General features: G+C 39.2%; 1 protein-coding gene across 2 annotated transcripts in view; it reads left to right on the top strand.

Annotated features, from left to right (window-relative positions):
- Positions 1-5,988: 5,988 nt before the first annotated feature.
- The window catches only part of DOK5 (docking protein 5), a 180,407-nt gene continuing 158,735 nt past the window's right edge, over positions 5,989-27,660 (top strand). For both annotated transcript variants that reach the window (XM_077113553.1, XM_077113545.1), the window contains exon 1: positions 5,989-6,338. In XM_077113553.1, coding sequence (XP_076969668.1) covers positions 6,273-6,338 — 66 coding nt within the window. In that variant the 5' untranslated portion in view covers positions 5,989-6,272. The remainder of the gene's footprint in view (positions 6,339-27,660) is intronic.

Below are 27,660 nucleotides of genomic sequence, written 5' to 3'. Positions count from 1 at the left end.
TCATTACCATGATCATTTTTAGAACATTTGATTCACTTCAGAAAAAGAAATAGAAAGAAAAAAGAAAAAACTCTATATGTTCCATACTCCTTACCCTTCCCTCTCATTGACTACTAGTATTTCCATCTACCCGATTTATTTTTACCCCTTATCTCTCTTGTTATTTATTTTTTATCTTTTTTTTTACTCATCCATCCATACCCTGCATAAAAGGAGCATCAGACACAATTTTTCATGATCACACAGTCATACTGTAAAAGCTATATCATTATAGAATTGTCGTCAAAAATCAAGGCTACTGGAACACAGCTCAACAGTTTCAGGTACTTTCTTTCCTCCAGCCTCTCCAATACACAATAATTAAAAAGAGATATCTATATAATGCAAAAGAACAACCTTCAGGATAACCTCTCAACTCTGTTTGAAATCTCTCAGCCACTGAAACTTTATTTTGTCTCATTTCTCTCTTCCCCCTTGTGGTCAAGAAGGCTTTCTCAATCCCATGATGCCAGGTGTTGGCTCATCCTGGAAGCTCTGTTTCACGGTTCCTGGGAGATTTACACCCCTGGGAGTCATGTCCCACGTAGGGGGAAAGACAGTGAGTTCACTTGCTGATCAAGAGGTAGATTTTTAATGAACCCTCAAATACTCTGTTAGAGAAAGAGCAAACTTAGATATATTTGCTACTAGAGGACAACTCTAGAGCATAATAGTACAGAGACAAGTACAGTTTTCCTACATTCTTACATAGAATAAACAATACTGTAGTGAATAATTTTGTAAGTAAATATTTGTGCCTTTGGATATATTTCTGTATTGGAATTGTTGCAAATCAAGGGTAAGCAATTATCAAACATTTTAAATTTTGTAATAGATAACATCATTTATGTTCCAAAAAGTTATATCAATTAATATAAATTTACATTACCTTTGGCATCTTTATTTCTCTTTTTCTGAAGTTTTTTTTGATAAAAGTTCTTAGAAGTTGATTTTTAAATGGTCTTTGCACTTCCAGTCCAGCCCCTTCCAATTCAGATTTTCAGTAATCAGACAGAATAATATTTTAAATATATAACATCAGATATCTGGCCATGATTTCCTCATTTTGAACAAAACGAAATCTTCTTGCTGGATCCTCCAAGGACGTGGTTTCCATCATCCCTTCATACATCTAGGATAACATTTCTTATCACTCTCTTCTCCTCGGAAAGAGTTCAAGGTCAACTCTCAGCTCCTTGACCTTGCTGAGCTCTTTTCTGCATCAAGCCCTCTTTCTTCTAGCTGGAAGGTGCTTCCTTTGATTTTTCACATAGCTTCTTCTCATGTGTCCTATGTTAGCTTACATATATCCTCAAGGAAGTCTTCTCTGCCTCTCTTCTCTCACGTAAGACAACTTGTGACTCCCTACATAACACCCTGGTAATTTCCTTGGTACTGCCATCTGTAGTTATTTAAACTATTTATTTACTTATTGATTTTTTCACTGTCCTATTGGGATGTAAGAACCACAGGGACACGGGCCTTGTATATCTTTGTGTGTGTGCATGAGTGTGTATGTATGTATGTATGCATGTATGTATGTGTGTGTGGGGGGGGAGGAGGGTAATCCTATTTTGCACAGTCCCTGTCCATAGCAAGTGCTCCATAATATTTGTTGAAGGCAGAAAGGAAGGAATGAAGTAAGAATAAATGAAGTACACATCTTCCCAGATTTTCTCCCACCTGATTTCAGTGTCATATTCCAAGTCATCCTTTAGCTGGTGGTGGGGAGACCTAGGCAGAGAAACAACCTCCTTCCCTAGTGATAGCCAGATCATTTTCATTAGTGCTTTTTCACCTTGCTGGAGGTAAAGCTGCATATGTTTCTGTGACACTTCCTCTGAGAGCAGCAGGTGGCAGGGCCAAAGCTCAAGTTATTTTTGGTAAGGGTATTGGACATGTGCCATTTCAGCCTCAGCCTTAGTACTTTGTGGTACTGGGTGAAAATACAATCTTCGTTGGTACAGCTTGGGAACCCATTACCTCCTATAAAAAAGTGAGGAAGTCTCTGGATTTCTGCACATATTTTTTTGCCCTGAACAGCTAAATAATAAGAATTATTATTATTGTTGACTGAGTGGAATACAGAGGGAAGGGTAAGAGTCATTTATATGTTTCGAGCTAGAGTAGACTTCTGCTTTGACTGTGTTGGGCCAGGTAACCCTGGGAATATTTTCTGACTCTGTAATTCTCTGGTTATAAGGTTCTGTTTTAGTACATGACATAATTTAGCTTCAAACCAAAGAATGTGCTCAAATAGGAGAATGGTACTGTTACATGTATTCCATTTTGAACACACACATTTCATTTTAGTTAATGCTTGTTTAAGAAGGGTGGCATCAGGGCCAGGACTAGGGTGAGGCAAGTAAAGCACCTGAGGATAAGATTTAAGGGAGCCCTCATTCTCAGGCAGCCCAGTGTAGAGTCTGCCCTGAGAGTGAGTGCCTCCTTAAATTTTGCTCACAGGTGCCTCACTTGCCCATCCCTAGCTCCAGCCCTAGGGAGTGTGCCCTCTAGAACTCAAGGTAAATGGATTTAGGTAAATAAATCAAAACAGAATAAGAAAAATTGATCATGGCACTGGGAAGTCCAAGAAGTAATTCTAGTTTCAGGTACAGTTTTATTCTCAGCTAGGTTCTCATCTTGGGGACAAGAGGGTCACTGGCAGCTGCAGGCTCGCATTTCATTGTTAGGACTCAGCTCTCAGTGTATCCTTCTATTTATCCCACAAAAGACTTTGATTGGATCGTCTGGGTCACAAACTTAACGCTGTGTCTATCCCTGTGTCCAGGAGTGTTGAGACCTGATTGGCCAGCCTCAGCTATATCACCCCTACCAACCCTCCCAGCACTGCTTAGTGGGGTCCATAGTGGCCCAACAGTAGCATCTCCACAAGAATTACCTAGAGTTGGGAGAGTAACACTTCCCAAATGTCAGGGACTGGATCAAAATGGTCTCTGAAGGCCCTTTCAGCTCTATTAGTCTATAGTTTTATGGGGAAAATGCCACCGAAGATTTTGCAATCATCTCAGATTATTTAGGCTCTTATTAGTCCAGCTGCATATGGTTTAGTTGTGATTCTTGAGGGCTTATATCACAGTACCATAGTGCCTTAACATTTTTATGAGGGGGCTATTTTCCTTCCATGTTCTCTTCCTCCTTCTTGGGAAATGGCTGTATCTATGCCCAAAGTTGGAAGCCAAGTCTTGAGGTGCCAAAGCTGACCCACCAGCCTGAATCTCTGGAGACTTTATGGGACAAATACTTCTACCTGCCCAGGGACGACTATTGGAAGAACAAAGTCTGGATGTTGAGGAAGCAAACAGAAACGCATACAACAAATAAGTTCTAAGTGTTGAAAATTGAGTTCAAAACAGGAATTGAAGTAATTATTGTTTTGTGTGTGACAATTATCTCCAACGAAATTCAGTTGTATGGCTAGTTGGCTGTGTACCATTGTGTAAACTCTGCACTGTGTAACTCTATAAGCATATCATGGGTCTCTGTGAATTACTTCTTCCCCATGCTGCCATAGTTGTGTATTGCACAATTTGAACAAGTGGAAATACCTATCCTACGTATGGTACAGCACAGTCGGTATATTTTCCATGCGTATCAATTTGATTCTACCAAAAAAAACACACACACACAAACAAAATCACACACTAGATTCAGTCTTGTAATTAAACAACAACCCCCCCCACTTGTTTCCTCACATCTAGCTTGATATTTTCTACTTTGATTTTTGTTTCATTATTTCTAGTTTAGTTATTTATTGATGTTGATTTTAAGGGATGGCTTTCTCAGCCAGTTTTTGTCTGTAATTATTTCTATTATCTTGAGCCATTTGCTTCAAGCTCCTTATGCCTTTATTCCTTAATTCTTTGTTCTATGATACTGTGGATTGGGTCTATAAATGATATATTGGATAAATGCCTTTCATGAGCACCTCTATTCCATGGCAACCATAGACAGATTTTTTTTTTAAGTTCTTATCCTTTTAAAAGTGCTCTCCAAATTATTTTACCATTTCATCCTTTTTTGGTGAGAGAATTAAACTTAAAATATCATTTTCCACAGAATGACAACGTGAAGACAAAGCTGGTGGGTTACTATTTAGCGAAAAGAGCTCTCCCTACTAGAATATTTGATTGTCCTAATTTAATCTCAATTCTATGACACATTCTTGGGTGATACTCTTCTTTAACTGAAACCCATCAAGTCAAGATGACTAAAAAAGTAGTGTTCTCAGTGAGAAAGGAAAGATTCATATTGTTAGGTCGGGGGAACGGGGAACGGCACTGCAAATTGAACTGCAGAGGCTGTGTCACCCCTCCCAACCTGGCTTTTGGAACTAATCACTTGACCTCCATCCTTAAAAGCTGCCCGTGCCAAAGCCCATGCGTGGACTCACCTCTCTCCATCTTGGGTTTGGTGATCTCTGCCCCGGAGCGCAGAAATAAACCCGCCCACTTTAAATTTCCAGGTCTACCTTCCTTCTTTCTCTCCCTTTCGCCTCCTAAACCTTTCACATATCATCTTCAAGGTGAAAGGCCTTTTGGATGTCATCAGGTCAAACAATCCACCAGATAAATAAATCCTCTTGTAGATACCTCAGACCAAAGGCCACCCTGTCTTTGTTTGGTCACCTCTGGGGAATGAGAAACGTTTAATTTCTCCCATTTTCTGTGCCTTTGTGAATAGTACAAATGATTAGAAAGATCTGCCTTGGAAACCAAGTAGTAAGCTGTCCCTCCCAACCCCCCTCCCTGACACTGCTCTTCAGAAGAGATGTAAGACAGAGTTACCAGCAGAGGCCGGGGTCAAACACACCTCCCTGAAATCCTAGCTCTGAGCCTCTATTTCCTTATCTGCAAAACGGTGATAATAGTACCTACCTTATTATTCTCTTAAAAACACTACCAACCATGCTGATGCTCAATAACTGTGTGTGATTGTTACTAAGTAAACCACATTTCAGGAAAATAGAGCACCAGATGGGCAGGTAAGTGTCAAATCTGGGTCCCTTATAACTCGTTTTATAGGCAGTATCACAAAAGGGTTACAAGGGTGAGCTCTGTTGCCAAGGAATGGGGGGTGGGGTGGGGCTTAAATAAAGGCCTGTAAATAACCTGGTATTTACATAAGGGGGTAATGTCCTCATAAGGTACAAGGGGGTTAAATGAGATACATGCAAAGGTTTAGAACACTGCCTGGCAGCTAGGTCATCATTTTAATAATCACTGGGGATTCATTGAACACCCATTTTGTGTCAGGCTTTGGGGATTAATATTAACATATTAATAAAGACAAATGTTAGTCCTTAGGAAATTTACACAAGTGCGGGAAAGAGGCTCCCCCACAGGTGAGGCCAAGGATTCCAAGGCAACCTTAGGCTGCACTCAGCTTAAGCCATGCTATCCCTCCCCTCACAAGCCAAGGTCAAGGCAAGCCAGGGCAACACCACGTCCTTCTCGGGTTAGGGATCAGGGTTGAAGGGAGACGCGGGGTAGGCGGTGACAGGAAAAAAAAAGTGAAATTTCCTCTCCTTCCAAAATAAGCGGCGGGAGCGAGAAGGGCTGGAGCTTTATCTCGGCGGGCTGGCAGCCCGGGGCGGGGGACCGGCTGGGGCCCGCTTCGGGTCCTCGAGCCGGGAGAGATCGGAAGGGGAAGCGGGCAAGGAAAGGTGGGCGGACGAGTGGGGGGGACGACGGGCGTGAGCACATTCAAGAGGGTCTGTCTGCGGGTGGTCAGAGCCCGGGGCCAGCACCCGCGCGGCTCCTCCTCCTCGCCGCCCTCCTCCCTCCTTTCCCGGCTCCTCTTCCCTCTCCCCCACCCCTCCTACTCTTCCTTTCCCCCTCCCTCTTCCACCTCCTCCTTGGCCCTGGGAAGAGACCGGGCTGAATCCCTTAGCAGCCGCCGCTCCTCCTCCTGGCAGGCTGGCGGTCGAGTCAGCTGACGCCGGCGCTCCAGCCTCGCCTCCCGGCGTAGCGCTCTCTGCGCTTCCCCAAAGTGGCTCCAAGCCGGCCGCCCACTTTCAGGGTTTGGGGAGCCGAGAAAGTGATGTGCGCCTCTTAAAGCCACGCCGAGCCGCACCCGCAGAAGAAGCCTCACCTCTTCAACTTTCAGCCCCTACTCCCTCTTCGCTAGACTCTGCCCCTCACCCCTCCCCAAAGCCACTTTGGAAAGAGGGTGCGTGCGCCTGGGTAAGGGAGGGTCTCCGGCTGAACGGGATGGCTTCCAATTTTAATGACATAGTGAAACAAGGGTACGTGAGGATCCGGAGCAGGCGCCTAGGGGTGAGTATCGATCCTTTCATTTTTTCCGTGCGTTCGTTCAATTGTCTTCCTTCCTAGCCGGCGTCTCTGGAAGGTGGCAGGAAAGTCCCCGGCTGCGCGCTGATGCATTTGCGCGGTGGCTTTCTCAGCCGAAATCCACATCTCCCGGGGCTGTCACTGTAGGGCCAGCATCTAGGCATGTAATGGATCTATCTTTATCTCTCGGATGACTTGGCTTTCAGTGGTGGCCGCGTGTTCGGCTTCAGTGGCCACCGGAGCCCGCCTGACTCGAAATAAATATTTCTCGGTAGCCATGGGAGTTAGAGCTGAGAAAGGCGGGCGGGGCTGCTGAGACTGCCGGATGCCCCCCGCGCCCCTCTCTCTTCCCACTCGCCGCCAACTTAACTTCTCCAAGGGTTGAATAATCGTTTGGCCGAGAAAGAGAGCAGACGCTCCCAGGGTGAACAAGGTCGGTGACTCTCTAATCCCAGGAGAGGTTTCTGCCAGGCTAGAGGTCTCTTCGGACATCCGGTCCTGGACGGTGATCTCCACTCTGCCCCAGGTGTTGACAGGGGTGCTGGGCTGGGCTCCAGCTAGGGCTAACTTCAGTGCAATAGATGCCCTAATGTGACTTTTCCCGTGCCCTTATCCTGGGTGGTGAATTTCTATTGCTGGAAACCAATGGAAGATTATTTAGGGTGGAGCATAAAAGCTGGCCGGTGGCAAGCGCTCGGTAAATGCGTACTGGAAGAAAGAATGAATGAATCCGCGGACACGCGACAGGGATAGAGACGACTGGCACTCAGATGGCATCTTTCTCGAAGCTCCCCCCTCTTTGCCCTTTTCTCCTTTTGCTCTTCAGTGGCGGGCCTTCAGGAGAGAACCAGTTTTTCTTCACTCTGGGCTGGAGTGGTGAAGGAATTCTTGGGGGAGGGGGAAGATATAGAAATTTATTTATAGTGTTACTTAAAAAAATTTCAATCTATCTTATTGTCTTTGCATTATATCAAGTATTGTTGCTGGGTTGTTTTTGTTTTTTTGTATTGTATGCGTTTGGGGTCAGGGAGAAGAAAGTTTGCTTAAGTAATGGAGGATATAATACCATTAATAACGTGAAAGGGCCCTCTAATTGGGGCCGGATTGATAAATGGAATATATTTTCCTACAGAAATAAGTCATTTGACATCTTTTTCTTATTTGGTCTTCTTTAATGTGCCAGATAATTTTCCTGAAAATTGATAGACAACTTCACAGTGCTAAGTTGAGCTAAGGAGGAAAACCTGGCAGGGAAGCATCTGCAATTAGGATAAAAGTCTTGCCTGATTCGTTTGGGAATTTTTCCAACCACCCCCTCCCATTCCCATGAGATTTCCACATTTTCGTAATTACATCCCAGTGTTATTGTGGGTATATTCATATATAAATAGGGGGAAATGTAACAATTAAGCAGTCCCTGTCAGGGAACTAACCAATCCCTGTCACTCCTAAGTTTCCTTGATTTTGTTTTCTGGGATGCAAATGTGCTCAAGGGCAAGAGAAACTATTGTTGGGGTACTCAGTTGAGTGACTCCCTTGTGAAGGGCTAGAAATAATAGGAAATTTATCATTTTGATAGCCTCCTGAGCCAAGTGTTAGGATTCTAAAAAGGAGCATTAAACAAAACAAAGCAAAACACCATTCTAAATTTAGATTTACTCTATCATTCAATTGAAGAAATTGGTAGGAGACAGCTATCTGTGGTAGAGAGCGTTCCAATAGGAAGAGGACATGCATTATTAATGATGGAATGTGAATTATTCATAGGAATGGGCGTTTATGCCAAATTGCGACACATGGTGATTTATTTGAAAGACTGGTTACCAGAACTTTCTGATTTATGGCAATTGAGATGATTTTTGTCTATATTGTTACAACTGACACACTGTAGTCGAATGTTTGTGCCACTATTTATGGGCACATATTTGAAGCAGAAGAAAAATAAATATATTTTAGTTTGTGTTAGTTTTGGATGCCAGTGAGTAGTCCAGTTTTTCAGGATTTATTCATTTTAGCTGTGTTAACCCTCAAATTGATTTCAGAATATCCATTGAATGATGATTATTGGTCATGGAGAGAAAAGGTCCAAAGCATAATCAAATAAATCTGGTCTTATTTGTTAACGTTAATTCTGTTACCTGTGAATTTTAAAAAATGTTCTTATGATATAACTTAGGGAAGAGGCTGGTTACACAGTAGTCTGAACATAGTGCAAATTAAAGTTTTAATGGAGGCTGCAAGTACTGGTGAAGGGAGCTTCAGGGGAAACGTTGTAGGGACCCTCTGTTCAAAGGAAGGAATGTGGTGGTGTTAATCTAGGCTACATATAGCCCAGAACAACATGCAACATGTATATTCTGAGAACATGAGTAAGCCTCAAAGGGAGGTTGACCATAATGTCTGGCACAGAGTAGGCACTCAGAAAATGCACACTAAAATACGCATTCAGCTACGTAATGAATGCATGGCCTTGCAATTGGTTACCTCTTTAGAAACTGGTTTATTAATGGAATCCAGACAAGCATCTGTGGATTAGAACCATGTTTGGGGGGATTTATAATTAAACAATAAACAACATTTCCTGGCAAGCAGCTGTTGTGCCAAGGAATGCCTTCTCAAATTTGGAAAAAGAGGAGAAATGGACAAATTCTGCTTCCATTGCTTGTTAGCCCTATGACCCTTGACCTTTCTCAGCCTCAGTTTCTAATCTGTACAATAAGCACTCTGTAATAATGTAAAGAAAATATCTGTAAAAATTCAATGGAAGTATATGGCATTGCTTCTGATTGTATTATTTTATTTGTTATAATTGAAAATGAATTAGGATTGATGGAAGGATACAGGAACTATAGCTCAATGTAGAAGTGTCCAAAGACATAAATGTTTTGGGAAGTCTACATGTTTTCATTGTTTGAAGCCTTTACAAATGACTGTTGAATGCATTTAAGTCTTATTTTAATGGCACAGAAGACATTCTAAGAGCATCTCGTGAAAATGATTAGCAGGTAAATTTAAATGGTTAAGCAATCCCATATACATGGACTTTTTCTTTAAACTCAAAAATCTTAATGAAATTAAGCTCACGTAATTCAAAAGACTCAGTATCTTCAACTCTGGATTCCTAGCTAAATCTCATTGGTTCATGGAGTTCTCATACTGAGTATAGTATTTGTTCAAGAATGTCAACATTAGTATGGGGGGGTATGGAGGAGGGAGGGGAGCAGTGGTATACAATTATCTGGCTAAACCGTTATAGGTACTAAACATTTATTCTTAGAATCAGAATCAGGTGATCTGCAGTCATTAACTTGACTCACTTGTGACTTAGATGACATCATATAATTCACCTCACCTTGCTTCTTTTCTCCTAAAGAAGAGAATTTCCCCATCAGTAATGGCTGTGCTGTGCCCCCAGTGCTTCAACTCAGACTTACTCTCTTTAACTACGTGCAGTTGCTCAATTACTCATCTTTAAACATCTCTCTCTGATGTCTACCAAGAATTTATCAGTTTGGACCTCTTCTCTGAACTATATTCACGTGTGGCCTCTTCTCTACCCCACATCTCCACTTGGATTTCTGACTTCTCTAATTTAATATATCCAAATCCTTGATTGTTTCATCCAAACCTGCTTCTCCTCGAGATTATGGTCTTCTGGAAACTAGAGAATCTATCATTTCAGTTGCCTAGGTAAAAATCAATCAATCCATCAATCAGTCTATCAATTACCAAGGCCTGGTGTCTTCTTCCCTCTTCTCCTACCTCCCCAACCAATTCATCAGGAAATCTCATGGGCTGCGTTTTTGAATATATCTAGAATCTAACTGTCTCTCACACCATTACAGTCCTACCCCGTGGTCTAAGCCCCCATTATCCATCCCCTGTGAGGTTGAGTAACATCCTGATGTGTCTTCCTGCCTGTAGCCCTGCCTCCTTTAATCTAGTCTCAATACAGCTGGAGCAATCCTTTGGAAATGTAAAACAGATCATGCCACCTGGCTGCACAAACCCCAGCAATGACTCTCCGTACAATCCAGAGTAAAACCTTACAACCATTAGGAAGCCCCCTGTGCTCTACCATCACCCCTTATTTCTCTGGCCTCATCTCCTACTGTTCTCCTCCAGCTCTTTTTCTCCAGCCATCCTGGCCTCCTCTCTGTGCCTTGCACTTGTCAGCTCAGCGTTTGACTCTGAGCCTTTTCCCTTGCTGTTCCCTCTGCTTGAAACACCTTCCTCTTGCTTCACTCCACACATTCCTTAAATTTTCCTCAAATATCGTCTTCTCAGTAAGGTCTTCCAGGCCATACTCTTTTATTTCTTCCCTTCTCTTGCCCCTATTCCCCTTCTCTTTTCTCTCCATAGACTTATCACTACTTTATCTTTTAGAAAGCACGTTTTACTTGTTTGTCTATGGTTTGTGTTTCCCAAGTAGTTTGCGAGCTCCGCAAGGGACGGGTGTTCTTTTGGTTGTCAATGTAGGTGTGTGTGCCCCAGTGCTTAGAATGGAGTTGGCACTGAGCCGGCACTTCACGAAGATCTGTCACTGTGTCAGGGTGTAGGAGTACAGGCTCTGACATAAGACTGCGTTAAAATGCCATCTCAGTGACTTGCGGTGAGTTATTTCATATCTATAGGGCTCAGTTTCTTCTGTAAAATAGGGACACTGGTATTATCCACTAAATAGATGATCCTCATAACGGGCTGACCACAGTGCCTGCCACGGTAAAAACCCAATTAACATTTAAACCTGCTCTCCCACCTATTCTTGTGATGTGTAGCTGGTTATTATTTCCGCTGCTTTTACTACAGTAACTTATCCCCAAATAACTTTCTGTTAGTTAGGGCAACAAACTTAATATCCATGAAACAATGAATGAACAAACATAAATATTACTTGGCAGTGGGGCTAGGTATAGAGGGAATGTTTACCAGTGGAAGATTTTTCGTGATCCTTAGATAAATGGCAAGGAAATCAAGGAAGAAGTTCCCTGGAGAAGTTCAGTCTGAATGAACTCAAAGCTAGGACATATTTCTGTGAATTTGGGGGCATTTCTCTTGGGTGGCAGAGAATGGATTTGAAAAATTGGTCAGTTAACAGCTATATTTGGGAAGATTCTGTTTCACCTGACCGAGGATGTCAAAGAGATTTTAATATTTCATTTAGGGTTTTTAGATTTATAGATGTTCAGGACTCGATGCATTTTTTAAATACATTGATAAAATCATAATCACAATATAAAAATTGTAGAAATAGAATAAACTCATTGGAATATAAGTATATGCACACACACACATACGCCACAAACGTTCAACCATTCAGCCAGATATTTGAAGTATTGCTTTTTGTCTTCAAGAGAAAGAGACATCGGGGACTACTTTGCCAGTAGTGAAATTTATGGCCAGATAGACTGAACCCACATGTGGAAATCAAAACTGCTCAGTATTTCAGCTCCGTCTGAGTCAGCTTCCCTGACGTGGTTTCTATGTCAGAAGTGTACTCGAGCTGATGTCTGAGTCATCTTCATGCCATTGTCTGTGTGGCTGATATAATTAGTTTATGCATAAAGTCAGTCTTTAATCATAGTTCCCAAGATTAATTGGGATTGTTAAAAATGACACTTTAGGGGCTTTGTGATAGGCCTAAACCAAATCATCAATCACCAAAATCAACCATCAACCATACTGATATGGTGATTTCCCCCATATTTGACAGTGTATCTTTTATCATAGTGGTTTGATGACTATGAGATATTTATTTCTTAAGCCACATTTGTAATTTTGCAGGGATTCATTACCTTTAGTATTTTAAGAACTTACTTTTCAACTGAGATATATTTGATTTTATTATTTCATCACTCATCAGCTATTAATTGATTGAGCTTCTATTGTTGAGCTCAGAGTAAACCACCTTGAATGAGATAGGCCCGTCACCATCCTTGAGGAACTTACAGTCTAACTTTGGTCTTGGTTGGTAACATGAGATTAATACATGTATTTGCTATAGATTGAGGATGAATTGGTCTGAGTAACAGGTCAAAAATTGAGGTGAAACGATATCTGCAGGTATTGTTCCATTTTGACTGGTCCATTTTATGAAATGAGGAAGGACACATTTGATTTTCCTCTTATTTCAGGAATTTGATTAAAAAAAGTCTTTGTAACTTCTAAACCAAGACGAGATTAGGATGCCTTCCTCCAGCAACCCCCCGCTCCTGTGAAATTCAAAATAAAATTGTGAATTTAGAAAAGCCATAGATATATGTGTACATTGAAATGAAAATAGCATCCTTCTAGAATTCATGTGGCCAAATTGTGGATAAGTGATTTGAAGTTGATTTTTGCAGAAAGATGGGATGGGGTGGGGAGTGCTGTATTTATTTAACTAGCATTCCAAACCTCTGCTCATACCCTGGATTCCAGAGGACATAAACGTTAGCTGTTATCTTGAAATCCAAGGGCTAAAAATGCAGAACAGGGATAGAACCCAGCTTTTTAGCATTGACCTATTCATCTGAGAAAGTGTAAGGGTTAGTTTCTGGTTATCTTGGCCAAATGATTATGCCTAGTTGTCTGATCAGGCAAGCGCTGGCCAGTATCTTGCTGCAAAGATATTTTGTGGCTGGTTGATAAACAGGAATGCAAAAAAAAATCAAATAAACAAACAAAAAACAAAAGCAAAAGTTGGCTGTGTGCAAAAGGTTCCTAGTGGAATCCAGGGATGAGATGTAGGTGATTTTTCTAGGTGATACTTCAGAGCTTTAATCAGATTCTTACAGAGGTCTGGACCTCCCTACCCCAGGCCCTCCCAACTCCCAGCCCTACACTTTCCAAAAGGATTAAGAGCCAGAGTCTCATTATTTTGAATTAGACTTTTTATCTGAGATAGTTGTAGAAGCACATCAAGTTGTAAAGAAATAGTACAGAAATATATTCCGCACCTTTATCCAGTTCTCCCCATGTGTCCCTTTAGAATTCAAGAGACAGCATCACAATCTGAATGCTGACACTGATGCAGCCAAGACTCAGAGCATCTTCAGCATTGCAAACATCCCTGGTGCTGCCTTTTGTAGCCATATACTCTGCCCTCTTGCCCCCAGCCCCTCCTTAAATCCTGGCAACCACTAATTGTTTTCTTCTCCATTTCCATTGTTTTGCCATTTCAAGAACGTTATGTCATCATACAGTATGTAAACTTTTGAGATTGGCTTCTTTCACTCAGCATAATTCTCTGAAGATTCGTATGAGTTGTATGGTTCATTCTTTTTAATTGTTGAGTAGTATTCCATAATATTGGGTTGTTGTCAGTTTGAGACTATTACAAATAAAGCTGCTATGGACATTCATGCAAAAGTTTTTAAGTGAATATGTTTTCATTTCTCTGGGATAAATGCCCAGAAGAGCAATTGCTGGGTTGTATGGTTTAGCTTTAAAGAAACTGCCAACCTGTGTTCAGAGTGGCTTTTCCATTCCCACCAATGATGTATGAGTGATTCGGTTTCCTTTGCATCCTTGCCAGCATTTGTTGTCAATTACTTTTTTGATTTTAGCCATTTTGATGGTAGATAGTGATACCTTGTTGTGGTCTTAATTTGAATTGCCCTAATGGCTAGTGATGTTGAACTTCTTTTCACATTCTTATTTGCTATTTGTGTTGGTTTTGTATGGCCACTAATAAATTACCACAAACCTGACGACTTATTCTCTCACAATCCTGGAGGTCAGAAGTCGAGAATCATCTTTAGTGGGTTGAAATCAAGATACTGGCAGGACCACACTACTCCTAGAGGCTCTAGGGAAGAATTTGCTCCTTGCTTCTCTCAGCTTCTGTTGACTGTGACATTTCTTTGCTTGTGGCCACCTCACTCTGGTCTCTGCCTTTGTGGTCACCTGGCCTTCTCTTCTGTGTGTTTCTGGAATTTCCCTCTACTTGTCTTTTAAAAGATACTTGTGATGTTATTTAGGACTCACCTGGATAAACTGGAATTATTGAGGCATCTCAAAATCCTTAACTTCATTACTTCTACAAATAAGGTAGATGTTACTTTTTCCAAATAAGGTAATATTGGCATGTTTGCGTCCTAATTCCTAAATTAGGTTAATTAGAATCTTTGGGTAGCTATTATTCAGCCTCTGATACCATCTGAATTTACTATTAAGAAAAAATGTTTTTTCAAGGTCATTTTCCTATTTTCTAATTGGATTGTTTGCTTTGTAACTGTTGAGTTTTGAGAGTTGTTTATGTATTCTACATATTAGTCCTTTGTTGGATATATGGCTTGCAAATATTTTCGCTAAGTCTGTAGCTTGTTATTTTCATCCTTTTAACAAGGCCTTTCTCAGAGCAAAAGTTTTAACTTCTATTGAGTTCCAAATTTTCATTATTTATTTTCCTAGATAGTGCTTTAGGCATCAAGTCTAAGAACTCTGCCTAGCCTAAGATCTTGAAAATTTTTGCCTCTTGTTTTTTTTCATAAAAGTTTCATAGTTTTACATTTTATATTTAAGTTTATGATCCGTTTTGAGTTAATTTTTGTATTACGTTATGTGGTTTTAAGTTAATTTTTTTTTGCCTATAGGTGTCCAATTGCTCCAGTGCCATTTTTGTGAAGACTGTACTTTCTTCACTGAGCATAGTTATGTGTACTTCTGGGCCCTCTATTCTTTTCTATTGATCTCTGTGTCTATGTATGTACAGTTATGTGCCTTTATGTATCTATATGTCTAGCTACATAATTAATCTTGAAATTGGGTAGAATAATTTCCTCCTACTTTATTCTTTTTCATAATTGTTTTTAGCTATTCTAGTTCATTTTCCTTTCCATAAATTTTAGAATGATATTGTCTATATCTGCAAACAAACTTTGCTGGGACATTGCCATTAAAAAAAAATTATTTCATCCATTATTTTTCCCATTATAGCAAAAATAGGCTCGAGACTTCACTTTAGTTTGGATCACAATTTGGCCATGTACTGACTCTGTGGCCTTGGGGGAGTTACTTAATGTTTTTGATCTATAGCTGCCACATATTCAAAAATGAAGATAATAATACACTTCTCACAAAAGATAAGTATATCACGTTCTTACTCTAGTGCCTGACTCATAGGAACTCAATGAATGGTTTTGACGTTGATTTTTATTGTTAAGAGATTAAGATATTTGTTGGTTATTGTTTGCAAGAACTATAAACGGGTAGAAATTAATTCAGCCATATCTCAGCACATGAATCATGGTTTTGGGAATGAAAAACAGGTAGCATTTCACTTTTCTTTCCCGTTAACTTTAGCAGTAATGTTTACAGCACTGGGTTAATTTAGGAGCCACTAATGAGATATTATCTTAGAAAATATAGAGCTGAGTATCTTTGTAAAGTATAGAGTTGATTAAAAGACTGACTCCAGTGTTTTTGCCAATTAACTCTAGCAGTTTTGCCCAAATATAAGAATTATACATCTTGAGAAATAATTTTAAGGCATTGAACAACATTGAATTATGAAATGAAAAAAGCGTTACTTATTATTTCAACTTATCTCAAAGAGTTGAAGGTTAGTAGGTTTTCAACACTGCCCCAGCACTCACTTATCCCTTTATTTAAAGTACAGAAAAAACTGTACTGATTTGCAGAATTCTTCATATAGTCATGTCATATTTTATTATATTGGTTTTTTATTGTGTTAAATTGTGCATTTACCTTGATACTGGTTTTCCGTTTAAGATAAGAATGCATATCTTCCTCTTTAAATGAGCTTATTTAATTTGAAAAGTAAAGTAACAAATGAATAACTCACCATGTCACAGACAAAGAAGTGGCAAAATTAGGGAAGTGGTAAGCAGCGGAGTACAGACACCAGCACAAATCCAGGTCGTGGCCTATGGATGATGGAGATTCGCGAAGTTACGAACCATCGTACTTTTATCTTTTTAAGTAGGTGTTAGGGGTTGAATTGGGTGCCCCAAAAGAAATGCTGAGGTCTCTGGCATCTCAGAATGTGACTGTATTTGGAAATAGGGTTGTTGCATATGGAACTAGTTAAATTGAAGTCATACTCAACTAGGGTAGCCCCTGATCTAATATGGCTGGTGCCTTATAAAAAGAGGGAACTTTGGATACGCAGATACAGGAGCAGGGATGCTCATGTGATGGCTGAGCTAGAGACTGAAGTGCTGCTGCTGTCAGCCCAGCAGGGCCCAGGATGGCCAACAAATACCACAAGGCAGGAGGAGGCGGCGGCAAGTTTTCTCTACAGGTGTCAGTGAAAGTACAGCTCTGCCAACGTCATCATTTCCGACTTCTGGCCTCCAGAGTTGTGAGACAATACATTTCTTTTCTTTTAAGCCACACAATTTGTGGTACGTTAGCCCTAGGAGATGAAGACAGGAAGTTTCCTAAATTTTCTCTACGTATAGCTGCTGTAATGCTTTATTTTCTACAAACACCTTAAAAGTTGGGGCCTAAAGAAAGAGAAAAAAATTTCAGTGTAACCAGTAGCAGGTATTTTTAGCCTAAGGACCTTTCCTCTGATAGTGCCATGTGTGTGTGTATGCCACCTCCCTCTCAACAAACACTACAGACTCATCACAAATGTGCCCAAGATTTAACTTGTTTTCCTTTCACCCAAATATATGAATATTCAGTGGGTAATGGAAAGAAAATCTAGCATGTCTTATAAATGAACTAGCTCAAATTTAAGTAAAACAGCATTGAGTTCAAAGCAATTGCTAAATAAAGCTTTTGTTGTTTAGGAGTGTAATTAAAAATGCATTTTTTATTTTAACATTATATGTTAATTTTATAAAAGGAATTTATTTCTAAAATCCCTTATGATATCAAAGGCACAAAAGGTTACATATTGCACGATTCCATTTATATGAAATTTCCAGAATGGATAAGTCCCTAGAGACAGAGTGCAGATTGCTGGTTGCCAGGGTTTGAGAGGAAAGGTGATGGGGAGACACTGCTGATGGGCATAGGGTTTTATTTTGAAGTGATGGAAATGTTTTAGAACTAGATAGAGATGTGATTGTACAACATTGTGAATCTGCCAACTGTCACTGTTGTTATATGTTATATGAATTTCATCATAATAAATGAACAAACAAAACAAAAACCCCAATGCTTTAAGAACATATACCTCTTTGAATCCCCAGAAAGTTTGATTTTGCATTTCAACAGGTTTCTATCTACCAATGTACAAATGTTTTGGCTAATTTGTTAAGGAACCACTTTTTGAGCCTGGATTGTATTCCACCTTCAGTAGAACCCCGATAGAGACGTTATCATGAAACTAGTCTGGTGTTCAACATCCTTTAATTCAGATATAAGTGTGGCATGAAGTGAAATTTGAAAGAAGCCTTTCCATGGGAGTTCTGTCTTCTCCTTTTTAGGGGCTGGACAGGTCCTTCTTCTCCTTTTATTGGCTGATCCTGGTGGGCTCCTTCTTGATATTCAGATATCAGCTTTCGAATGACTTGTCCTATGATCACATCTAAAGTAGTTCCCTCTTATCCTTCCAGAACATCACCCTAATTTAATTCTATGCATAGGACTTAAAAATAAGAAACATTTCTTATTTTTCTGTAAGGTATTTTTCTTCTTAATTCATCTTTTTTGTTGATTGTGTCTTCTTCCTCTTGAGTGTAAACTGTGTGAGACAGGGTTATCAGCAATCTTGCTGTTGTGTCCCCAGCACGTAGTAAATGCTCAGTGTTTGTTAACTGATGAGTAATTGGGTTTGCTACAATCAGAGTAATGGAATTAAATGTTCAGATGTAAGGAGACAGAAAGAAAACTAGGCATATATGCATATTATGAGTGGTAGAATGTTCTAGAATTTCCCATAGTTGCTGCTTCTGTAATCTGTAAATTTGGCATCAGGGAATGGAGCAATTAAAACTGAAGGTTTGGTTTGACCTACTTAAAATTAGATTTTATTTGATTTTTTTGAAAATGGCAATTTGTACATTTGGTACAGAGTTTGAAGTTAGAAAGTATATACATTGAACGCTAAGTTTTCATTTCTTCCGTGCCTACCGGAATCTAGTCCCCTTTCCCACAGATGACCATTGTTCATAATTTCTTCTGGAATAGTCTGTGTATAAATAGTTACGTGTGTGTGCACGCATGTACAATATAATTGTATATTCTCCTGCACCATGGCTTTCTTTATTAACAATATTTTTGGTTGTCTGAGTTTCTCACACACTTCAGGAGTTGGTTAAGATTCCATTGTACAGATATATATGTTTATTTGCTCATTGATGAATTCTTCCTTCTTTCCTTCTTTTATTTATTATCAAATAAGTGCTTGAAGTAGGTGCTTTTTTGGTGCCTGTTTTACAGTTCATAGAATGGAGGTACCAAGAGATTAAGTTTTTGTCCAAAGTCACACAAAATGAGTGAATCCTGAAAAACCGGATTGCTCACTGGCATCCAAAATATGGTTTAAAAAAAAAAACTAATAAAAACTAAAGTATATTTATTTTCCCTTTGCTTCAAATATGTGTCTGTAAACATTGGCATACACATCAGTTACAGCATGTCAATTGTAAAAATATAGATGAAAATCATCTCAATTACCATAAACTAGAAAGTTATGGTAACCAGTCTTTCAAATAATTCAACCTGTCACCTTTTGGTATAAACTCCAATCCCTATGAATCTTATAAGATGTTTCAAGTAGGACTAGTTGGGGGAAGAAAGTATGGATCTTTTTACAGATAGCTAGATAAAATTTCCAAAATTATATTTTGTTGTTCCTAGGTATTAAGAACCACGAGGCCTTGCCTGAACCCATATCTTGAACTTCTTTTTTCCTTTCTCTCTAAGCTCCGGCCACCCTAGCTCCTTTCTGCTTAATCCACAGACTCTTTCCCATTCACGTCCTTGGTATTTGATGATTCGCTTTGTCTGCAATGCTCTTCCCATGGCTGGCTCATACTTCAGGAATAGGCTCCAAAGTCCCCTCTTTAAAGAACTGCTTGACCCTCTACTCTCAGTTGGGCTTCTCTAAGTATTCTTTCTCATTCCCTTTTTATTTCTTCAGGATCACTCATTGCTGTAATAAATTTTAAAAGTTTTCACATTTTTACTGCTAGTTTTTTCTACTTACCTTTAAGTGCGAGAACTTTTTCTGTTTTGTTCACGGATGAATTCTCATTAGCTTGTATAGTGTCTGGGCACATCGTTGGTGCTCAGTAAGTATTTGTGGAGTAAATTAATGAAATCCTGAAATAATTATGCCTATTAAATCATGACACAGACAACTCCAGCATATCACGTGTCCATTTCATAAATCCCAAGAAGTTCTAAAAGTTTTGTTGAATTCTATCGTGGGGTTTTTGTTTGAAGTCCTTTTGTAGTATCTAAACTGCAGACCCCAGGGCAGGACACACCTATGGAGGAGAAAAAACCTGGATTTTCACCCTTGTCCTGCTGCTGGCCATTTTCTGTGACCGCTGCATGTCACTGAACTTCTCACACCCCAGCTTCCTTTGCAGCAAGATGGAGATCTAATGCTTGGGCTCCCTGCCTCACCGTCTGTCCTCTGGGCCAGCAGTGTGATTGTGGAAATGAGGAGCAGAACCAAGGACATGGAGTGTTCTATTTAGTCCGAAGTTGGTTTCCCCAGTGTCCCATCAGTGGCCTCATAAGCAGAAAGTACCAGAGCAAACTTTGTATTCCATCATGCTGCTATGGCTGTATCAGTCTGAAAACAAGAACTGATAACTTTCTAAATGTGTTATTTGATTTAGATTCCAAAAATGACCTTATCTCAGAAAAGGCAAGGTTGTATTTCTAGCCAAAAGAAAGGTATCACTCTATTTCAACAAAGGATGGCTTTCAAGTATATCATTTTTAAAAATTAACTGTTGTTTTACATTGCATATATATAGTAAAGAAATAAAGCAATGTAAAAAAAATTAGAATGAAGAGGAAATTCCCTTGTACCTCTGACTTGTTTCACTTCTCAGGGATAGCTATTATTAGCAGATTCTTGTGTATATATGTATATATCAAGAGATTTTTATGCATAGGCATAATGTTTAAAAACATATGCATGTGTTTATGTGTGTGTGCGCGCACATATTTCATTTTACACGTATGAGTTCATATTATATTACAGACTTTTTCTCTTTTATGTTGACATATTTATACGTCTACTATTAATTTATTTGGATATGCTACTATTTCTTTAATCAGTTCACTAATAATGGGCATGTTTAGATAATTTCCAGGTTTTTGCTATTTAAACCAGAAGTATTGAGCATCTGTGTCAACTTGGCTATGTTATGGTGTCCAGTTATTTGGTCAAGCAAGTACAGGCCTGGATGTTACTGTGAGATAGATTTGCCTCTGTAGTCAGTTGATTGAGTCTATGGATGATTGTATCTACAATCAACAAAGGAGATTGCCCTCAGCAGTGAGGGGTTTCTCCTCATCCAATCCTTTGGAGGTCTTAACACAGAATGGGGGATTTTAGAAGTCAGAATTCTTGTCTCTATTTCAGCCAGCCTCCTTCTCCTGGGGAATTCAACTTTATCTTCATCCAAGTTTCTAACTTGCGATCTTTCCTACAGAATTTGAATTTGCCAGTCCCCAGGATTGTGTGAGCCAATTCCTATAATAGTATCTTAATCTCCTGTCAGTTCTGTTCTCTAGAGAACCTTAACACAGCATCATTATGCATAAATTTATGCGTATGTGATACTATATTTCTAAGATAATTTCTAAAATGAACATTGCTCCTTTTGTACATTTACAAGTTTGAAAAATAGAGCCAGAATTTTTTCACAATGGCTGTACCTGTGTACTCCCACTGAGAACCTCAAGCATATCATAGTATTTCCTCACATTTTATCCCGGGGTGTGGTCAACTCAGTGCATGTATTTAATTTCTAAAGGATGTTCTCTTGCCTCTGTTCTTTGGCCCAATCCCCTAACTCCCAGACCTATTTTTCTTATAACAAAATGGTCACCTAAAAAATCAAATAGAACACTCTCATACCTCTTCTTAAAACTCTGTAATCTCTTCCCTTGACACATGAATATTTTTGCAACATACTCAAAACATTGTTATCTAGACCCTGCCCACCTCACCTGCCACTTGTCATACAACTTCCCCAAATCAGTACTCAAGCCAAACACACTTCCTTTAGTTCTTCCGGCGGCCAAACTCTCTTCCCTTTGTTACTGCCCCTTACATGTGCTGTTTCTATTGATTAGAAAGCTGTTTCCCCACTCTTATTTTCTCTAATCTCTAATTCCTTCTCATCCTGAAAATCCCAGCTGGAATATCATTGATTCAGAGAGCTGTTGTCTGCAACCTCCCCTCTGATTCATTTGCTTCCTTCCCTATATTGCATCACCCAATCTAGTAGTCACTCAGCATATGTGGATATTTAAATTTAAACTTATCAAATAAATAAAAATTAAGAATTCAGTTTCTCTATTTCAAGTGCTCAATAGCAACATAAAGCTGGTGACTGCTTTATTGGACAGCACAGATAGAGAAAATTTTCATCATCCTAGAAAGTTGTTGGATGGAATGGCCCTATAATATGTCTTTGAATAACTCATGGCTATTTTAAAATATGTGTTTTGAGATTAATGTTTTCAGTATTTGACACTCATTGGCCTATGAGATTGCAGTTTGTTCTCGTCTTGCTTCTTGCTTTATCCCAAATAGTTACGCACTCAATAAATATCTGTGGAATGAATGGATGAATTAAATAATTCCTCCCAGCTATAGCTTTGTTGTGGTACTTTGTTGTAGACTATCTGGAAGGGGGACAGAAGCTCCATTTTTTTACCCATGTTCATGTCAACTTTCCAGTTCTTAGCAGGACCCCAATTTTTTCACCATTTTCAAGCAGGAGTATTTAATCATTCCCGCTGGCTTTGAGGTTTCAGAATGCATTGCCTAACTGTGGAAGGGTTGGCTGTGGGTGGACAAGACCTAGGTAGTGAGTATTGGATTGTACCTCCTGCGTCCCGATTCCCCTTCCCCTTCCAGGACTGAAACATTCCTTCCCCCGTGGCTAGGAGTCTAGCTGACTGACAGCTTGCAGCTCAGCCCATGGCTGGTGCTGAGACGAGCTAACCTGACAGTCATGGCCGTTTCCTGGGAGGCAACCTGCTACATTCAATAATTGATTAATGAATTGCTCCAATTCGGGACAAGTATGCAAGTATCCAAGCTCCTGGGCGGCCAGAGCAGAGGGGTGTTGAGAGGTCCTTGCTGAGACTGTATCCTGGGGAGCCTCTTCCTCTTCAGAACTCCGCATTCTTCTCTCCCTCCAAGGAGGGCTCCCTAATAAGTTTCCTGCATGCAGATCTTCTCAGAATCCTCTTGGGAAACTCAACCTGGGACAACTTGATTTATAATGGAAAACTTGCAGCTTTAGCCCAATCTGCTAAAGAAGAACCCAGAATCTTTTTCAAGCATGTCTTTTGTTTGATTTGTTGGCACATGGTTTCTGCCTGTGTTTTACCCAAAGTTGTCAAAACTAAAATGGTTCTTTAGTTTAGTTTTCATAAAATGAAAATCTAGTAGCTTATTTCATCTCTGTTGTTAAAATGCTGCAGTCTCCTCAATAGAGTCATGTATTGAGTGAATGAAGAAAGTCTCTTAGTTGGTTCATTACGTTAAATTTGGACTGGGTAAATTACCAGTATTAAACATGTATTTCTCTGGGTGAAAGAGGCTCCAAATATAAACAGTAAACAGGATTTATATGCATATTACTTTTGACCTTTCTTGCTTGAAAGGCCTGATTACAGCTCTTTTTCCTGAGTACCTGTTTACACTATCATAAAAGGGGGACTGCTGGTTATAGCTCGTTTTAGTCAGAGGGAAGGAAAATGCCTTTGTCTGTGGATTTGATTCTGCTTTAATCCTGAGCAGGGCATTTGGCCATCAAATAGCCCATTTGCCCAGAAGAGACAATTTGATTTTTTTTTTTTTTCATGGATGTCAGTTTCTTTTGGCAACTGCGAATTTCTGGGGAACATTTTTTATAATAAATGGAGTTACAGAAGATATGCTGACTGGCAGATGTTTTGAGATTGATTAAAGATACAGATGGAAGTACATTTCCCCAGGCTGCCGAACCACCTCTTAATGAGGTTGACAGTTTTACACAAAGGACTGAAAAAGTTCTTTATCATACTGAAATAAATTTCTAAAGTTAAATTCATTTTAGAGAGATAGATGCAGGATCAAGTCTGTGTGAAGGAGATTGGACATTTTATTAGGATTTAACTTTGAAGTTTAGTTTTCAGAGAGAGGTGAAGTTGAATATTTCAAAGATGAAAAAATCCTTTTGTTAGACTAATTACTGTAATATTAGCTCAAAGAATGGGTCAGCTTCTCTCCAGTTAAGGTCATGCATTCCAGGGAATCTGTAATCTTGATTTTAGATGGGCATTAGGCATACAGAACTAGAAATAGCAATTTTTCATTTTATCTTCCAAGATTCAAATGCAGAAAGACAATGATATTAGTTCCAGATTCAACTAAGAATGAGAATATTAGGGTTACTTAAAAAAATTTTTTTTTTTACTATTTTCTGAACTTAGAGAGGCATGCAGGTGAAGATTATATTAAATTTAAGGAAAACATATTAAAATAATAAATTCAATCCAAGTTTTGAAATCTGAGAAAAGAGAAAAAGGCCAACATCAATAGACATCCACAGACATGATATTAACTTGCCTGATACCAGGGTTTTAGTGACAGGGAAACTGAGGCCAAGAGATATTTCATGACTTCGCCAAGGCTCTGGCCTCTGCCAAACAGGAAACAAACCTAGACTTGGGAAGGAGAGATTTTATTCAAAGGACTATTGCAGTAGAGGCAGGAGACTTTCAATGGAGAGAATCTCTAAGTGTTAGGTCAGAAAGCATCTGAAGAGTTAGGTAAAAAGGGCTTTTCTTTTATAGAGAGGAAAGAACTGGGTATAAAGAAGTGGGGTGAAAGAGGAGTGTGATCAGATGGTAGGTCAGAGAATGTTCCAAGCTGGAGCAGCCTATATTTGGTGAGGTACCCTTAAAGTTTAGGAACCTAGAGGCAAGAGAGAAGATAGCCCATGTTTGGTTTAATAAGCATCTTGCTCTGATTTATCACGGGGGACAGCCAGTTCAGCTAATCATTTATGAGGCAAAGAATGTGTCTGTGTCCAGCCTTGTAATAGTAAATGGGGCACATTCTTGAGCCTTCTCTAAGTCAAATGGGAAAGGTGGGTTCTTTGCAGTAAGCCATTTTCTGGGACATAAAAGATGGAATTTCTTTAATTTTGCTGTTTTCCAGAAATACAGGATTCAGATAAATTTTAACACTGTCACCCCTGGGAAGTTATATCTTTTAAACTAAAGTCTAGGACGTGGCGGCTAAGAGCATGAGCCTCGGTGAGAAGTGGCAGTTCTTTCTCTGCCAGTCACTCACTGTGATGTTGGACAAGTTACTTGACCTAATCTGTTTCCTCAGTTAAATGGTGTCAATAGTAATGGTTCTTGTCTCGTGTGGAACATGTGGCAGCCTGTAGGCTACTTTGAAAAGCAGATTCTGAAGTTGGAGACAGTGGCTGGTGGCTCACCTGCATTCCTGAGCCAAGCTAAGCACCAGGAGCATCGTGGGACCTTAGCGAATGAAAGAATGAGCCCTGCGAACTGGAATGGGGAGAAACCGCTTACTGCACTACCTAGGCTGATATTGTTGTCACTGGAAAATGAATTCTGTCTCACATTTGAAGAGCATACAGATATGTCACTCTTTGAATATCTGTTTCCAAACCATTAGGTATAATAAAAATTTTGATAAGGGTATCTTTTGACTGGATGAGCAGAAGGTTGAAAGGTGGCATAATCTGTTGTAAAATGAAAAATTACCCCTGATGAGTTTGAAGTCCTAAGTTTTGCTCTATTCGACTTAATTCCATTGCTGTATATCCCAGAAAGTTGTCCTGATATACTGTGAAATGTGAAAAACCAAATGGGAGAAAAGAGAGGCATTTTGCATAAATGTGTGCAAATATATATTTTTGTATGGGCATAGAAAAATGAAGAAAGAAATAGTTTCTGGGAGTTAACTGTGATTTCTTCTGAAAAACAGGACTAGGTAGAGGTAAGGTAGGTTGGGGGTCATTTTCGTTTTAAATTTATATGCTTCTGTATTGTCTTGCATTTATTAATTTTGTAAATTTAACTTTATGATGTGCATACACGCCTTTTGTAATACGTAATAACATAATTTGTTCATAATAAAAACAAATATTATGACCTTAATTGGACATAGACAAGAAATGAGACTTTTTAGTGAACTTATTTTATTTAAAATATATTGAAATTCTATTTCCTGTATGATGAAGGTATACGCTCCTGTATTGTCCTGAAATACATTTTCTAATAAAATTCCTAAACTTTTTAAATTGTGTTTCTGTCAGAACCTTGGAGTGCTACAGATCAGAATCATTCTTATATAAATTCTTTCATTTGTCACTTTCACTGTATATTTTCCTTTGCTGAATATGTATTTTAGCATAGTTGCTATAGTTTTGAAAGAAACATTATAAGACATCTTGATGATTAGAATGAAATATATTTTCCTTTAGTGAACCACTATTAGCATTGTTTTAATTATGAGCATTAATAACCCAGAGTTGTGGCTACATCTCAATGTCATAAATTAGAAGATTAAATTGTCTCTTTACATATAATATTATGCTTATCAAGGGAACAATAGCAGCTACAGTTGTCAAGAAAGAGAGAGATGGGATTTGGATTCATATGCTCATATATTAAAATATTGCAGCTTAGGATGATGAAGAGGCTGACATTAGATTGAGCAAATGGAAGAAGGTACTTGGGACTGATTTTCAGAGTAAATGGAGCTGATTTAGAATTACAACTTTCCCTGATAGTTTGTTCATTCCCAGTTTTCTGTGTCACTTTGCAAGTGATGGTAGATGCCCTTATGTAGTAAACCACATTAAATTCAAAGCCGTGGTCCTACTGAGCTATATAACCACCATATTTTGATTAGGGCAATGATAGGGTGTGGGCAAGAAAAGGATGATATTCCTCTGAGCTGGCTTTAGAAAGGTTTGTTTCCAAAAGTCAGTATTTTTATAGATTTTAGCTCTTCAGCCAAATAAGGGTTTTTTTTTTCCTGTGGAAGAATAAAGCTAACTAATTACCAGACCACATTGACATAATTGACCAAAATGCAGATGTAGAAAGTATTGACAGAAATTATTATGAGCTACATGAGTAGCTTGGACTTAATACAAGCTTGGACTTAATAATAGTAGGAAACTTAATAATGACTGGTGCCATGAGACAAAGTACTATATATATTCACAGAATAGTCATTTAATGGATGAAAGAAAGTGAAGGTCCAAAAATTGATGTGATTTGTCACATGGTCAAGAGAGCTGAACTCAGAATTTGAACTTGGGCAGGAAGATTCTTCAGACAACCCTTAATCATTAGCATTACGCCTTTTAGGGAGAGAGTGAGGATTCCTGCATGTCATCTTAGATTTTCTGCATTCATCCCCTCACTGAGCTTTCTACTCACTAATCCTTTAAGGCAGGTGTTATTAGCTCTATTTAAAGTTTCAGGAAATCCAGTCTCAAAGAGGTTAGGTAACTTGTCTTAACCCCTTTGAATTGCAGAAATGGCAAAGTACTGAGCAGAATTTGAACTCATGTCTGAGGTGCCAGTCATGCCATTGTGTTAATTATTCCATCACTGAAAAAGACCCAGAAAGGTGTGTGGATGAAAAAGTGCATGCGCATTAGACGCCACCCACTAAGACTGCTTATGAGGGCACTCTGCGGCTACCACAGTTACTGTAATAATACAAACTTTGAGACAATCTCAGTGGTTTGATCATTAAGCGGGAAGCACTCAGCTTCACTTGCATTATCTCCTTGGTCATTTCAGAAGGGCCTCTAAGGTACATTTGTAAAATTAAGGCACAGAGAGTTTAGGTAATTTACCAAGGTCACCCAAAAGACATCCATATTGCTTTCTATGGTTTACCATATTGCTTGATGAAAGTAGAAATTTAGCATAATGATGCAAACAGGATTTGAATTCAGTCTTGACCTTGCGATGTGCTGTCATTGTCATCATTTCACAAATGACAAATTGGAACTTGGAGGGGTGACCAGAAGCTAGGAATTCGAATTCATGCCTTATTGTGTTTAATTTCTGTTAGACTGATGCAGGTTCCTATAGCCAGTCCTTGTGGTTTTAATATTAGTAACAGGAACAACTGTATAACTTTGATTTCTACTCTAAGATT

Source organism: Tamandua tetradactyla, chromosome 1, assembly GCF_023851605.1.
Source record: "Tamandua tetradactyla isolate mTamTet1 chromosome 1, mTamTet1.pri, whole genome shotgun sequence".
In the NCBI taxonomy this organism is placed as follows: Eukaryota; Metazoa; Chordata; class Mammalia; order Pilosa; family Myrmecophagidae; genus Tamandua; species Tamandua tetradactyla.
Note: the sequence above shows the minus strand (reverse complement) of the source record. Positions and strands in the feature narration are given on the sequence as shown.